We start from the raw sequence: 17816 nt of genomic DNA, 5'->3' as shown, positions 1-17816 counted from the left end.
CTCCAAGTTAGGAAGAGAAAAAATCCTGGATCTCTCCAATATTTGGTTATTTAATTATCATTTCTCTCATTGATGAAATCTTTCTAATCTCCTAAGGCCCAACTCAGGTGCCACCTTCTTCAAGGAAATTTTCCCTAGCCAAAAACTTTCTCTCCATCCTCAAATCTGCCTAAAAGTACTTTTTGGCTGGTATTTTTCCTCTGTCTCTAATAGTCCTAAACCAGCATAGTATTTATCTATATGTACTCTATAGATCCCTCAGCAGACTGTAATCTTACTGAGAGCAGGGGGTTATATCATTTAAAAATTTTAAATGCTTAGCCCATGATACTTAATGGTGTCTATCAAACTGAATTCAGTCTCTCCTCTTCTTTTTCCTATTATGCAGTGCATCATAATTATTTATAGACGTCATATTTCCTCTAGTAGATTAAGGAAAAGCTGTGTAGATTAGTGGGTAGGGGACTGGATTTAGAGTTAAGGAGATCTGAGTTTAAAAAAATTATTTTACTACTCACTAGCTACATCCTTCTGGGCAAGTCATAACCTCCACTTTCAGTTTCTTCAACTGTAAAAGAATATGGGTAGAAGAGGCAGATACTAAGGCCCCTTCCAGCTCTAAACCATGACACTTGACTGTAAATTCTCTCAAGGAGACACAACTTCAGTTTTCATTTTTGTTTCCCTAGCACCTGGCATTGAGTAGATGTTCATTTGATGCTTCTGAATTGAATCCATAAGGATAAGTTTGATTTTCTCCATTTCATTTGCTATTTCAGTTTCTATACAAGGTCTCAGTTTGATGTAAATATCTTTTAATCAAAAGTGCTTTTATCTGTATGTTGAGGGGTGAGGGTATCCTAACAGCAATGGGGGTCCTCAGGCCAATGTCACACGTTTTGAGAAAGAATTCGAATTTCCAAGTGAGATATTTGGCAGAAATGGATATTCACAGAGAAGTCTCTCAGTGGGCTAGTTCCTGATTAGGAGTTAGCAAAGGTTGGGATACAGATCCTTGATTTTTATTTAGCTTTCTATGAGCCGGGGCTAAGGAGCTATCTCCATATGAATTGAGGAACTAATTTCCAGGTCAATAATGGGTGGCAATTATGCTCCAGGCCAAAATATCCAAATGAATTCTAGGTGGGGGTTATTGTGGGAGTTTCCCCTGGGAATACTCCCAAAGCATTGAGTTGAGATTCAGGGTTTTTCCAACCCAGGTCCACCCTTCCAAAGATCAGGGGGACATAGTTCCTATTACATCATATAAATCAGATGATGTAACAGTAAACAAAGTCTGAAGGGGGAAGGAGATGTCACATTGATGCTGCCATAGCATGCTTACTTGGGTAATTGTAATCAAGGGAATAAGAACAAAATCAGATAACACTGAAAGAGATCTAGCATTTGCTCTATGAGCTGACCAAAAAAAAGGAGCAAATCTGTTATCACCAAAGGAACAATATAACAGGATAGGGCTGATGGAACATCTAACAGATGCCAGTATATAACAAATGATGTAATATAGCTTCTAGGGGAAATAGCAATAAGTTTAAGGTCCTTATATTTGTAGAAATATGTATAGAAGAATTGCACATGTTTAACATATATTAGATTATTTGCTGTCTAGATGAAGGGATAGGAGAAAGATGAAAGAAAACATTTGGAATATAAAGTTTTACAAGGATGAATTCTGAAAATTATTCAGGCATATATTTTGAAAATAAAAAGCTTTAAGTAAAAAAGAAAAAGAAGAAGGGGTAGCTAGGTGGCTCAGTAGATAGAGCACCAGCCCTGAAGTCAGGAAAACCTGAGATCAAATTTGACCTCAGACACTTAACAATTCCTAGCTGTGGGATCATGGGCAAGTCATTTAACCCCAATTGCCTCAGCAAAAAAAAAAAAAAAAAAAAAAAAAAAAATGAAAGAAAGAAAGAAAGAAAAGAAACAAGGCCTTTATCAGAAACACTGGCTATAAAAATTGTTTTCCAGTTTTCAGTTTTTCTTCTAATCTTGGCTGCATTGATTTTGTTTGTGCAAATCTTTTTAATGTAACTTTTTAATTAATTAAAATTAATTAAATTTAATTAATTAAATCTTTTTAATGTAAATCTTTTTTAATGTAATCAAAAATCATTCATTTTGTATTTCATAATGTTTTCTAGTTCTTCTTTGGTCATAAATTCCTTCTTCACAGATCTGATCAACAGACTATCTCTTGTTCTCCTAATTTGCTTATTTATCACTCTTTTTTCTAAATCATGAACCCATTTTGATCTTATTTTGGTATAGGTGTTAGATATTGGTCACTGCCTAATTTTTGCTATGCTATTCTCTAATTTTCCCTGCAATTTTTGTCAAATAATGAGTTCTTATCCCGGAAGCTGGAATCTTTGGGTTTATTAAACACTAAATTACTATAGTCATTGACTATTGCATCCTGTCTACTTAACCTATTCCAGTGATCCATTATTTTAATTTCTTAGCTAGTACCAAATGGTTTTGATGACTGCCCCTTTACAATATAGTTTTAGGTCTGGTATAGCCAGGCCACCTTCCTTTGCATTTTTTTCCCATTGATTCTCTTCATATCCTTGAACCTTTTGTCCTTCCAGATGAATTTTGTTATTATTATTTCTAGTTCTATAAAAGCAATATTTTGGCAGTTGATTGGCATGGCAATTAATTTAGGTACAAATGTCATTTTTGTATATTACCTGGGCCTACTCATAAGAAATTGATATTTTTCCAATTGTTTAATCTAACTTTATTTTTGTGGAAATTGTTTTGTTATCATGTTCATATAGTTCCTGGCTTTGTCTTGATAGGTAGACTCTCAAATATTTTATTTGTCTACAGTTATTTTAAATGGAATTTCTCTATCTCTTGCTTCTGGGCTTGTTGGTAATATATAGAAATGCTAATGATTTATGTGGTTTATTTTATATTCTTTTATATCCTTTGAAAAACTACAATTTTAAAAGGAAAAATGTAGATAGTATTAGTGTCTTCTTAGCTAATATCTTTTTAAAGAAGTACACCAAAATCTTTTTCCTCCTCATCTTGCTATATAATTAAACCTGCTTTTCTTCAAGAATTAAAATTCATGATTTAGCAACCATTAGGAATGGAACAGTTCAGTTGAGGACTTGATGCATCAGAAACTCTTCACAGATCCAGTAGGCTTTAAGCCAGATTTATACTGCCTTTACTTTGCTGGTATTCTCTGGTCAAATCAGCCCAAATCTTGTGAAGATTCAAGTAATACATGACATACAGGGGAAGGCAAAAAAGAATCCTAAGAAGATTACAATGGCTTGGTGAGGTAGTTGTCCTAGGTTTCCCTTCCTGTCCTCTTCAGTAGTATTATATGTGATATTAGTTAACTTGCCCTTCAAAAGGGCAATCAGTCTCATGTGGCACATCTATATAGTCTCAGATTTCTTATGTGCACTTTGGTCTGCTTACTGCTTGGCAACCAGAACACCTAGAATGCAACCAGAAATAAATCAGAACAGTGGTGATTTTCCCCATAGATTCAGAATCTAAGTAGAACATATCACAGAAGCCCTGTCACTGAACTTATGACATTGCTTTGCACTGCTTATAATTATATCTATAACTATGACTTTTATTTAAGGCTGCATGCAGGGAGGTAGCATTAAATGACCATCTCTGCAAATGAGGAGAATCTTATGCAAATGATTTCTTTCTCTGAATCTAAACACATAAAAGGACATGAAAAGTGAAGGTTTCTCTCTTTGCTTAGAAGAACATATTGCTAGCGGCTGAATTTGAAGGGCACAGTTCCTTGTGTACAATAGGCAGATAAGGAATATTTATGAACCACTTACTTACAAAAAGAGTACTGAAAATTAGAGATTGCTTGTTTTAGTACAGAAAGTATTACTCAAAAGAGAAGAATAAAGTTAAAATGTAAAAATTAATATTTATTATTTATAGCCGCCTTATTGGTCTCTAAATCTCCTGCCTCTCCTCCATCTAATCAATTCTTCATCCAGCTGCCAAAATAATCTGTTGAGGTACAAGTCTATCCATATCATGTCCCATCTCAAAAACCAGCAATGGTTTCCTATTATCTCTTAAATAAAATACAAACTCTTTATCCTGGCATTTAATCTGGCTCCTATATACTCTTCTACCTTATTTAACATGATTTCCCTTCAAGCATTCTATGTTTTATTCAATTATACTACTATCTATCTGTCCACTAAGCTCTGCATTCCAATTCTGGCCTTAGTGAATTCTCAGAAGACATCTTCCATACCAAGAATGTACCCCCTTCTCATCTCTACTTTTCAGAATCCTTCAAGATATAGCTAAGTTAGCCCTTTATCAATAACTCTTTCCTTATCTTCACAGTTGGTAATACTCTTTTCCTTCTCAAATTATGTAATTCATTCATCTGTTTTCATATTATTTACCCTAGTACAATGTAATTTCCTTGAGGCAGGGAGAGTTTCATTTCTGCCTCTCTTGCTCCATGGTACTATATGTGTACATACCTAATAAATATTTACTAAATGGCTTGATCAACATGAGCATATTAGACAATGGATAGATGTAAGAAGGGAGGGTTCACAAACTCATTCATTGGAAAATAAAGAATCTGACCTAGTGACTTAATAACACTAATATTTTGTGACCTTTTAAGGCTTACAGATTATTTTGCTTATGTCAGCATAAGTTATTGCCTATATCTGCCTATGACAGCACAAACATTGCCTATCCTTTAGAGAGAAACATTGAAGGATATACAAATTATTGAGTCCTGATCTAGAATTTAACCAGAAAAGGGTTCTGCCAAAAATAAACTAATTTAAAGCAAGCTATTTGAACAACTTTTCCATACTGTTGGTTCTATTTGGTCAGACTTATAAGCAGAAGACCTATATTTTTCCTTGGGGAAGTATTTTGAAATTTGATTTTATAAAATTGTCTTTTACAACAAAAAGATAGTCCTCTAACAAATAAAATATGTAGCTTAATACAGCAAATTTAGATAAAAAAATAGTTCTTATTTTAACTCTAATTCTTCTGGCTTTAAACTAATAGACAATTATTAAAAACAAAAAACAAAAAACAAAAACAACTAATCTTTCTCCATGCTACTTAGTCCTTGTAAATTTAGATGATTATAGGAAACCCTCTGCATTCCATAAATTTTAAATCTGTAGTTTTTAATACTCATTATATAACTGAAAATCTCCACTAAAGTAGTCATCTTAACTACTTTGATATCTCATTGTGTTGTGGTCTTAATAGTTGTGGCATTTCAGTAAAAGCTCTAGATTGCTTCCAAGACAGTTGAGCTTTATCTTTAGGTCATACATTGATTCTCTGAAGAACAATCTAAATGAAAAAATTTAGTTTTGTTTTATGTTTGTAGGGAAAAATTTAGATTTGTAACTAAGCTGAACATCAAAGGTCTTAGAAGTGGAAGGAATCTTGGAAGCCTTCTACTTCCATTTCCCAACTTATACAGGAAGGAATTTCTCTAAAACATCACTGACAGGAAGTCATCCAAATATCTGCTTGGCTATTTCCAGTATGCTTGAAGGATTTCTGTTTGTTCTCATTTCTATAAGAAAAAGGTTTTCTTATCCTGGTCATCTAATTTTAAGTTGTATTTCAAGGATTAAAGTGGACATTTTATATTTTTGTGTTTGTTTTGAAGACAGAGACTCTTGCTTTTTTTTTTTTTTTTTTTTTTGCTTTCCTGTCACTGAACATAGTGCCCAAATTATAAGTAGACACTTCTTAATAAATGTTTATTGATTGATTCTCTCATTCAATACATTAGCTCTGTGTCATCGAAAATTTGAAAAGCAAGCAAGGAAGAAAAGAAACAAGTATTTATTAAACACTGAAATATGCTATATGTCAAAAAAGTGCTTTACAAATATTATCTTCTTTCTTCCCTCACAACAACCCTAGGGTAGGGTGCTATTCCTATTTTACAGATGAGGAAACCAAGGTAGAGAAAGGGTAAAGGGTAAGTGACTTGCCTGGGGTCATTGTCTTTGAACTTAAGTCTTTCTGACTTTAGGCCCATGGTTCTATGCACTTAACTACTTATGTTCCTTTTATTTCTTTATATAAGTTGTTGATAAAAATATCAAGACAAATGATAAATGAGTTGACTGCCTTAGGAAGTAGTGAGTTTCTCCTCATTGGTGGTCTTCAAGCAAAGGCAAGATAAACTCTTGATTCTCATTCATGCACAGATTGAACTAGATGGTCTTTTCCCCATTTGATAAATAGTCAAAGGATATGAACAGACAATTTTCAGATGATGAAATTAAAGCCATTTATAATTATATCAGAAAATGTTCTAAATCACTATTGATTAGAGAAATGCAAATTGAAATAATTCTGAGGTACAAAAACCACCTCATACCTTTCAGGTTGGCTAAAATGACAGAAAAGGATAATAATAAATGTTGGAGGGAATGTGGGAAAACTGGGATACTAATGCATTGTTGGTGGAGTTGTGAACTGATCCAACCTTTCTGGAGAAAAATCTGGGACTATGTTCAACGGGCTATAAAATGGTGCATACCCTTTGACCCAGCAGTGCCATTACTGGGTCTGTATCCCAAGGAAATCATAAAAGAAGGAATAGGACTCACATGTGCAAAAATGTTGTAGCAGCTCTTTTTGTGGTTGCAAAGAATTGTAAAAGGAGTGGATACCCATCAAATGGGGAATGTCTGAACAAGTTGTGGTTTATGAAAGTAATTGATTATTATTGTTCTATAAAAAATGATGAAGCTGATTTTTAAAAGGCCTGGAAAGATTTACATGAACTGATGCTGAGTAGAACAAGCAGAACCAGGAATACATTGTACATAATAACAGCAAGAATGTGCGATGAACAACTATGAAAGACTTGGTTCTTACAGCAGTTCAGTGATCCAAAGCAATCCCACTAGACTTTGGACAGAAAACACCATCTGCATCCAGAAAAAGATCTAAGGAGAGTGAATGTAAATCAAGACATACTATGGTCACTTCTTTTTTATAATTTTTTCTCTCTCTCCCATGGTTTTTTCCTTTTGCTCTGATTTTTCTCTCCCAAAATGATTCATAAGCAATGTGTATTAAAAATAAATAAATGTACTACACATAAAAAAAGAACTAGATGGTCTTTGAGGTCTCTTTTTATTTAGGGCTTTTATGATTCCATTATGCTGAACAGCACAGAGTTTAGAGCCCAGCTTGATCCATATTTTAGAGATATATCTTTGACTATGCTATTTTCATAATTCACTATCTGGAGCACATGAAAATATTTTAGATAGTTCTTCAGTGGGCCTTGCTAAAATCACATTTCTGATCTCAATAGAAAAATTTCCTTTTACTTTAGGAAAACTAAGAAGAAGTATCTAAAATTCTCTTCATCCTATTTATGAGTTAATATTTACATAGTGTTTTAAGGTTTTCAAAGAGCTTTATATATGTTAAAACATTTTAAGCTCACAGCAATCTAGGGAGGTGAGTTATAATTAGCTTCAATTTACAGATGAGGCTATTATTTTTCTCATTTTGCAGATGAAGATGCTGAGGCAGACAGAGGATAATTTGCCCAGTGTCACATAGCTAATGTCTGAGGCTGGATTTGAATTAAAATCTTTCTGATCCTAGTCCCAGCATTCTATCCACTATGTCATCTAGCTATCCTTTTAAGTATAGTTCTTACTCACTATAAATATTTGTGGAATTAATACGTATTTGCTTTTTAACATTTAAAAAGAGGAAAAAATGTAAAAAGCAAAACCAAGTCTATGTCCAAATTAGGCCCTGAATGCTTCAACTCCAGGGATTGGAACTTCAGCAGGAGTTCTAATTTACCTGAAAAACTATTGTTCTTGTTGGCTATAAATCAGGGTTCAAGTTATTGTTCCAGTTTTTATTTGATATGTTCTAAAGCACCAAAAATGGAACCTACTTCATCTACTCCCTAGAAACACTAGTTCCTATTCAGCAAAAGCAAATTTGGGAGTGAAATGGAGATAACAGAAATAAGATATCCTCCAATGTAGTTTTAATGTCTAAGACATAGTCTGTCTGTCTGTTATACCACTTAAACTATTCTTACCTTCTCAGAAAAACATGTTATTTTGATAGGTTAACATTCATGACACACTTATTGAAATAAGATTATTCCATTACTCCTCCAAGTTCTGACTGGGATGTAAGGTCCCTTTGTTATAGCTAGAGCACATATACACTCTTCTCTTTCCAGAGGACATAGTAACTAACAATAAATTTAAAATCATATACACAGGTAACAAATCTTCTGTATAAAAGATTTTGGAGTAAAGGCTTGAAGTTTGGTAACATTTATATTCTTTACCCATCTTAGAAAAAATTAGTTCAAACACAATTAAGTTGTGCTGACATTTGTAGAAATTTGTAGAAATTGTGTACAGGAAAATCACTCAAAATGTCATAAATGAAGGTGGAAATCTAGAGATAAATCCATGGATTTAAAATGTCCACTTTGATGACTTAAATACAATTTAAATTGGATGACCAGGACAAGAAAACTGGATACATTCCCTATTCAAAAAGCATAAAAGTAAATTCCTAATTTTTCATTTGGGCATGGTGTACTTCAATTATTTTTGTAGTTAATCATGATTAACATATCATCTTACTCATAACTAAAAGAATGATAATAAAGGAACTCACCATTTTCCCATCCATTCCTGGAGTTCCAGGTGCTCCAATAGAACCCTAGTAGGAAAAATATAATTGGTTTAGACGGACATTCAGATTATAAAATGCTTTTATACTGAATTTAAATGTTTGTGTATCATATATTATCAAATGTTCTATTCTAAAACTTCCCCAAAGTATAGATATTACTCGGATTTATTGAAGGATATATCAGTGGAGGATATTCTCTGAGGGGAATCTATCAAGTAAGATAAAACAGTGATGTTAAGTTTTAATGGTAAGCTGTCAGTGCTAAGCAAATACAATCTAACTATGTAGAGAAAGGCTCATTATCCCCAACAAGGTTACCTTGTTGGAATCCTTAAACTTCATAGCATAAAAATACAAAATGAACTTTAGTTCTATGTCACCCATTTCTCACTAAACAGGGACAAAGTAGAAGGAAATGAGAAAGTTTAAAAAACTAATATGTTTTAGACTATAAATATCAATTTTATTGTTGGTGAAACATCTTTGTCAGCAATTAGTTCATACATTAATAGAAGAACTAAATTGTATCCCTATTGAAATTTTTCCAATAAGTGAAATCATTAGACATGGACAAAAAAAAAAAAGGCAATATGATGATGAAAAGCCTTGAGTTTTCAATTAAAGGATCTATGATTAGAGCCTGGTTCTGTTACTTGCTTTCTATTTGTCCTCGGGGAAATGATTTTCTCTCTCTGGTTCTCAGATTCTTATCCATAAATGATGAGAGGGAATAGATGCAAGCAAAAGTTCCTCTCAGGTCTAAATCTACAATCTTTTAATACTAAGTTGTAATTAAATGGATGGACCATCCTCCTTACAGGAGTGAATAAAGCAATTGATAAAGTTTATTCACAAATGTGAATAAAGCAGTAATAATAAAATTAGTTTCATCATACATTCAAGGGCATTATGTAATGCTATTTTATTGATACCTTCAGATTTCATCCATGGGGCTCATAATCAAGGGGACTTCTATGTCAATGCAATGTGTATATTAATAATTGGTATAGAGGGTAAAGAGAGATATTCCACAAAGAACTTGACAAGATCTTTCTATAGATGATAATATATATACATGAAAAAATATATATATATACACATACACCCCCTAATAGTTGATCATTTCATTGTGAAGATGGGGCCACAGAAGGATAGTAAAAAGTATGTTGGAGTTTTAAATTGTGCTGGTAGATGACTTAGAAGAATACTTTTTTTTCCCCAGAAAGATTGGATACAAACCCAAACATGAAATTATATCCAAAAAGAAATAAAAGGACTAATTACCAATGTTGGAATAAATTCAGAATCAACAATCTATGGATAGATCAATAACTAGCAAATTCTCATAGTAAAGGTTACAGCTGAAACCAAATTAGAAAAAAAGAGAAGAAATGCTAAATGCAAATGTAAAAATGAGATGAAAATGTTGAATGTAGATATGACAGATCTTACAATCCATACAGCAAAAGTTAAGTGTATAAAGAATGCAAATTGCCAAGGCTTGAACTAGAGTCGAATGGGCAATATGATAAATTAGCCAATCTGTACATATATATTCAAAGTTGTTCAATGTGCCGGGCTCAAAATTAAATAGGAATCAATCAGGCTGGATTGCATTTGTGAAATTATACTATACTTTTAAGATTCCAAATTCTCTCTTTCACCAAAACTCCTGTTTTTTTTTCTTTCTTTGTAATAACTATCATTCTATATAGCTGTAAAACCACCATGATCTCTGAAGAATCAAAATTGCAGATCACCCAAAAAGCCTGAAAGACATGATGGGTATAAGTAAACTAAAGCAAATGACTTTGCAATGGCTCAGAGTAATGGAGAGAAGGAAAGTGAGAGAGAATGAGAGAGACAGATAGAGACACAGAGAGAAAAATCATCAAATGGAGAAAGTTTTACAACCAGTGAGTTGTAAAAGTGAGGGACAAATAAACAGACTGTATGTTGGCTTGGTACCCACAAAATAATCAAATTCTATGAAGATTCCTAACACTTCAACTCAAAGCAAGAGTCCCCCAAGATATGAAGTCATACCCATGTGATTGTGATTCTGACTGGATTGTGATCTGCATGGAGAAAGAAGTAACCACGTAGATATTGTTGTTATTCAGCTGTTTATGACTCTTTGGGATACCATTTTAGGGTTTTCTTGTCAAAGTTAACGGAATAGTTTGCTGTTTTCTTCTCCAGCCCATTTTACAAATGAGGAACTGAAGCAAACAGGGTAAAAAGACTTGCCATAAAGATACAAGGAAATGCATTTAAAAAGGAAAAACTCCTCCTCTAATATGGCATCAAATCCACTATCTTGATGGAGCATTACCCAACTTTATGAAATGTTTCAACCTTTGACTACTTATTTCCCATGTCATCTGCTGGCCAACACATGATCATATAATGATAATTTTCATGATTCCTTAAAAACTAGAAAATTAAAATCTAATCCTGTTTTTATTCTCTATGAGTCAAGCATACCAATCTTGTTAAAGTTAATATGTGGTGCTAATAAAAAAAATTATTGCTTAGATTGAAATTCAAACACACCCAGCTGGTGACACTGATCTATCTTTAGTGCTTATAGTACATATGTACTATGTTCAATGGCTTACAGTAGAAAAATTTAAGAATAAAAACAACTCTTTCCAGACTCATGAGTTTCAATGACATGAATCAAAAGGTAACAAAGAAAAATAAACTTTGTTCCATAGTAGAACCAATTAAAAGGCAAAAGAGAAGAAGGGATTAAATGATATTTGGTGGGGAGGAAAGCAAATAATTGTGTGATATGAAAATTCTTAGTACTCACAATAACTATTGTTCTCTGGATTTATAAAGATTGGATGTCTGTATTCAGATCATGTGAATATAAATCCAGTTTTGAAATGGTAATGTGTTGGAGGACAAGAAATAGTCATTAAATATTATCCAGAGCAAAACTATGACATCTAATCAGGCACAGAAAGACATTAAGAAATATTTCCAATTATTCTTTTTACTTCCTCTCTCACATTACACCATCGTCCCTAACTATGGATATAGATAATCCATCTTTTAAATTCAGCATGTACATTCCTTTCCTGGTACTAGAGAACAAACTGATTTTTTTTTCTTGGCTTCTGTAAAATGTTAAGATGGTTTTATTTTAATTGAAAAGGACTTTATTAAAATGATGACTTCTTTTGCCAAACAACTTGAAGATTTCTGAAGGAAAGTAATATATGCTCTTTTTACTGTTAATATTGTGTGTGCTATGAATGGACTTGTAATTTTGTCTTGGCATGAATAGATTAGAATAGTTTTACAATTTCGCATTGGAAACATTATTGTTAAAGACGTGATGTTCTGACATGAATTATCCTACAAATCATTAGCTTTTATTTTGGTTTAAAAGACTATGTTTTAACAGATAACAAGTATTTTTTTTAAGGCTGCAACTCTGGATGCAATATGAAATTTTAAAATAGAGAACAAATGCTTTTCTATTTGTGCCATTACTAGTGATTCTATTCTGATTTCTTGAGTACTTTTTTTTGGATACATAATATTACTTATATATTTATAAATTTTTGTTTAATTGGGAATTCAGTTGTATTAGTGTAAAATGATGGCAAGGAGCCATTGATCAGCTTTCACTGATGTGTTGAATGACCTACTGATGTTATTTAGTATTGTGTAATGATGTAATCTCTCAAGCTCTTGGTTCACTCTATCAAACTACAGCATTTGATACTGATAAGTATAAACAATGCCAAAAAGATACAGAAAGTAAATTCTCCATTTGGCAATAGGAGGGAAGTACTAAGCCACCTGCACACAACTAGTTTAGCATTATTTAACCTTCATGGTTTCTTTTGGCCAATGTTTGGGTCATGTGGCAATAGAGCAGCTCAGTAAAGTCATAATCCATTTAATTTGAGACTTTATCTCCCTCTTGACTTTTTAAAAACTTGACTTCATAGCTCTACTAATACTTGAATAAGAAAATTATAATAACATTTTAAACTACAAGTTCAGTATTCAGACTGAAAACAGTCTGATCTGGACTATACAGTTTTTATTTCTCACATTATGAGGTTGTATTTGGGAAAAACAGACTTGACAATCTAAACTAACTGCTCCAAAGTAGCATACTGTAGCTAATTCTATTCTAACACTTCTCAGAATTGCAATTTGGAATTAAGGAGCATAATTACTTCCACAGTATTATTATTTATACTTTACCTTTTGTCCTGGAGGCCCTTGAGGTCCCTGAAAAAGGAAACAATTCAATTAGCATAATAATAGTACCAATTTAAGCTTACATGAACAATTAAAATTGTCCCATTCTATAAATCTCCCCATGTAGGGCTGAAAGCAGCTAATGTTTTGTGCATCAAGGGAAAGGAAAAGTTGCTTAAAAATACACAATGGATCTTTTATTATCTTTTCTGAAATAACATTAAACATACCCAGTAGGATCCTGATTTCTCCCATTTTTTCCCTTAAATCTTTGCTATCCCATTCCATCTTCAAATACCTGCACATCTACATTATCAATCTTACTTAGACAGCTAAAGTTTTCTTCAGTTAAAAGACAACTATAGTAACAAACCAAAATAGCCAGGTTATATATTATTTCTGAAATAAATCTGTACAATTTTGGTTGGCATATTTGCAAGGAAAAGAATTTAAAAGCACCAAAGAAAAGCATATTTTAGCTATTGACCCTTCCTTCTGTTAGAAACTTTTCTGATCCCCCTCTGCTACTAGTGCTTTCTGTTCTAAGGTTCTCCTTACTCTTTATTCATCCCATACCTATTTATACACACATTTTCTTCCTCATTAAAATGAAATCTCTTTAAATGGAGACACTGTTTCTGTTTTTTACTTTCTTTGAACAAACAATGCTTAGCTTACTGCCTGGCACACAGTAAGCACTGGTTGAATTGCTGATGCCTTATTGCTGTGGAAGGGAATAAGAAATAGAAGATGCTATCAGTATACTTTGGCAAGTGAGTGAGAATATTCCTTCCCACCCACATCCCCCAATGGCACTTTGAGATGTGTCATTATGGTGACAAAGCCAATGATAGTATTTCAGATGACTTTATTTAATTAGAGAAAGAAGGAACTAACTTTGAGGCTTTTGAGGCATAAGGACAGAAGGAATACAAAAGCATATAATAATAAAATATAATAATCTTGCATATTTCTTTATGATTTGTAATATGCAATTTCTTAGAATTTTCCATTCTACCTTTCAAAAAATTTGTGTTAGACTACAAATCTCATTGGTCTTCAAGTTGCTTGTTTTGTTCTCCAAAAGTTATCTCAGTAACACAATTTGATCACAAGTTGATCAATAAAAGAAAACAACTAATAGGGAGGTTGGGAACAATCCTGTACTTCATGTTTAAGAACATTTAAATACTTACTTCTATCTACTGACATCCAAAATGGTCTTCCACCTTCATTCATGATAAACATCTGTCATATAGGTTGCCTCTCTATTACAACCTATGATCATTATTAAGTAATTTCAGGGTTCATCCTGAGGAACCTTTTAACACCTAGTCTTCCTCAGCTCCCATCATCTTCATCTTAAACCAAGAACAATTGTGATTACCATATCTCAGACCTCACTGTTATTTAAAACTGATCCACCTCCTGGTTCCAAAATTCTCTTCTCTAATCATAATGTGCTGAACTTCCACTCTCCTCACAACTACATACTTCTAAAACCATTTTGGGGACTATTTTTAGTAATTTTTTAGTACTGTCTAGTAGGTATTTTCTTGGCAAAGATATTACTAGTCCTTTCCTTCTCCAACTCCTTTTAAACTTTAGAGATCACAATATCTTCTTATACCTTGATCATTCCATGTTTCCCCATCTATATTATGATTTCACTTCCTTTTCTTTCACATGTTCAATCTTATAGTAGATTATTTCAGTAAAATTCACCCTCTACCAGTGAATCTCTCATCCCTTAATTCATTTTCTAGTTCTACATAGACAATACAAAACCTGAGTCAATTCTTTCATTTGCTTTCTTCTTTCCTATTTGCAAAGTTCTGGTGGAAGAAGTTAAAAAAATGATAATCACTACAAAAAACTGATCATTTATGGTTCTTGGACAGTGAAAAAATAAAGAGAATGAAGAACTCATATTTTCTTAAGTTGGATGCATAGATAGCCCACTAGGTTATCCCTAGTACATATGTGATAGAAAGAGTAGACTTGGATGAGCAGAAGCTGCTTTTCAGGAGTTCATATTCTAATAGTCATATCAGAAATAGTCATATCAGAATTGATCTTTTCATAATCCACTATTTTTCTATTATGTTTCCTTTTGTTTCCCCCTTTGTCAAAAAAGAACAATATATCACCTCTATGTGAGAGTTTCAGGAATTTGATTAGCCAGCCTTTCTCTAATATGAAAAGCAGCTGGTGGGGAAGGATCAATTAGTGTCACTTTACTCTGAGTCAGGAAGGTAAAATAAATTTCTTGAAACCATTCAGATAGTCAAAAATGTATTTGAAAATAACACTCAGATTTTTGGTCCTTTCCATTTATTAGACTATATAAAAACATCTTAGTTTTTGTTTACACTAGTTTTATATCAGGGCATTGCTTAATTAATTGTTCAATGTGCCAATTTTAAGGAAAGTCAAAATAAGTGGATTTTGTCAAGGTATGGTATGTAGAAATAAAGACTGAATCTGGAAATCTACATTTGTCTTTTCCTATTTCTTTAAAAGTTCCTAGCAGGTTTCTTTCCTCTCAAAGTGCTTTTTTAAAAAGGAAGTCATATATGAAAAATTACATCAATTCAGTGTTCAGACTGAGACTTTATTTAGACAACTCAGGAAGTTCAGTTTCCCAGAGTAACCCTAAATTTGAGCATACATTATTCATTAAAACTGGGCTTTTCACATTACATGATTGTATAGCCCCTACCAAATCAACATTTAAAAATAAGAGCATTAATGTAACACACTTTTGTCTAATCAAAGACTAGCACATCTGGAATTTTCTATATGACTATGCAAAGAGAAATTTAGAAAGTCACAGGAGGATTATACTATACTTTGAAATTCAGGACTGGTGTACATTGAAATATCTATCTCCATTAAAGTATATTTAAATAAGTATTTAATGAAAGGAAATTGAGGACCATAGAAAGACTATAAATATTCAATTTAGTCAGAAATTATCATTACCATTCATCTTAAAACCCAACAAACAGCGGGTATAGAAACTAAATACATCATGAGACTAAAATTCAAGCCTCAGTTTCCTCATCTTTAAAATAGTGAAAACAATACATGGGGGTTTCTGTAAGATCATTATATAGCAACCCTTTGGGATGTATGATAAAGGGCCTTTCTCCCTCTCTTCTCTCCTCTCCCTGAAAAAATGGATATATTAAAAGACCAATTTCCCCTCCTCCTGTGAAGGTATAAAAGACAACTGAGTTTAGGAAGATCATGTGCCATGAACTCATGAACTCTTAGACAAGACTGTATCTAGGATAAGGTTAAGTCCCTGTACCAAAGAAAGAAGACAAACTGGGGAATCCAGTTTGTAGAAAAACATCTTTGAAATTGATCAGACATGACTTTTTAAAAATTAAACTATAAAGTTCTTGCTTCTTCTATTTTATCTCATCCCCTGATTTCATGAGTGATGAATGTTAGAATACCCATTGCAAAGATCTCTAAGGCAAATTCTGATTGTATGAATAGATGGAAGCTGCAAATATGTTGAGGATTTCATCTTATTAGATTCAGCTTAATGTTCTCTTCTGTTGAAATCTTTTCAGATTTTGAATCTGCCATTACCCTAGTAAGGTTCTATTTTAATAAGGTGTTGTTTAAAAAAAACTTTAATAAGGTTTTTGTTTTAAAAAAAGCTTAAAACTAAATGACTTTAATGAAATGGATTTTCATTAATGTGTATAGGTATTGAGCAACATTCAATGGAGACCCTTTTAAATGGGTCATTCTGTCTTTTTAAAAAATTTTGTTTTAATTAACATTTTTTCTTTTTCCAAGTTCTTCCTTCTTTGGAAAAAAAAAAAGAAAAGAAAAGAAAAAGAAAATCCTTGTAATCAATGAGCCTAATGAAGCAATACAAATTCCCACGTTGTCCATGTCCAAAAGCATGTTTCATTCTACATATTTAGCCTATTGTCATCATTGGTCGTCTGGAATTGGGATCACACTTTCCAATATATTGTTCCTCTTCTCCTCTTCCCCCTGTCCCAACATCATTTTTTTTTTGGTAGAGAAGTACTGAGTTTCCTTGGGAAAATATCAAATCAGTATGATTCATCTCTCACTTTTTCTTGAAAGCATGAGTTTGTTACTTCTTTTAGGGGAGGTCCTTGAAAGCTCAGGAAATTAAAGAAATAATACATTTTTCTAACCAGTGACAAAACCAGAACCCAGGACAGAATATTGCATACTTTTAAACACCACAGGATAATTAAGGACAGATCTAGAAACTTCAGATCCTGTCTTCAAAACAGGTCCTAGACTCGTGTTTACATCACCATGTAAATCCAGATCTTAGCCCCACTTACTCCATTTCTTCTAAATATTCAATAGATTTTTTGCTTGTTTTCTGAATCTAAAGTAGAAATGACTCAGAAAGAAAAAAATTTAAGAAGCTTCCCCTTGTTCCATTATTAAATTTCTCTAGTGAACCATTAAAAAATTATAATCCCAATGACCTTACACCCTACACTTTATACCCAAAAAAATTTATTTTAAGGGAAGGATAGGTCCTTTTCTAATTTTTCAGAATGCTAAGAAATATTTTTCTAGATGCTTAATATTCCAGGTGAGAATGCAACCCAAATTTTAATATTCTGGGAAAGATCATTGTCCTTTATTATAATCCCAATTTTCCCACGAATTATTGTGACATGTTGGGTAAATCATAAATTCATTGGATCATGGGATCTTCGATTTAGAAGTAGAAGAGACTTGAAGATCATTTCATCAGTATCCTCATTTGATAAATGAAGAAACTGAAGTCCATAAAAACAAAGTAATTTGTTCAACATTAGACAAGAAGCAAC

The 17816-nt window shown here is 32.7% G+C and overlaps 1 protein-coding gene across 3 annotated transcripts in view; it reads right to left on the bottom strand.

The window, feature by feature from the left end:
- Positions 1-17816, bottom strand: part of COL25A1 (collagen type XXV alpha 1 chain) — a 528728-nt gene that overhangs the window by 116300 nt on the left and 394612 nt on the right. For all 3 annotated transcript variants that reach the window (XM_031943399.1, XM_031943400.1, XM_031943401.1), the window contains exons 11-12: positions 12970-12996; positions 8719-8763 (exon numbers count right to left, since the gene is read on the bottom strand). In XM_031943399.1, coding sequence (XP_031799259.1) covers positions 8719-8763; positions 12970-12996 — 72 coding nt within the window. The remainder of the gene's footprint in view (positions 1-8718; positions 8764-12969; positions 12997-17816) is intronic.

Source organism: Sarcophilus harrisii, chromosome 6 (genome assembly GCF_902635505.1).
Source record: "Sarcophilus harrisii chromosome 6, mSarHar1.11, whole genome shotgun sequence".
Classification (NCBI taxonomy): Eukaryota; Metazoa; Chordata; class Mammalia; order Dasyuromorphia; family Dasyuridae; genus Sarcophilus; species Sarcophilus harrisii.
The sequence above is the reverse complement of the archived record's forward strand: the minus strand, read 5'-3'. Positions and strand labels throughout refer to the sequence as shown.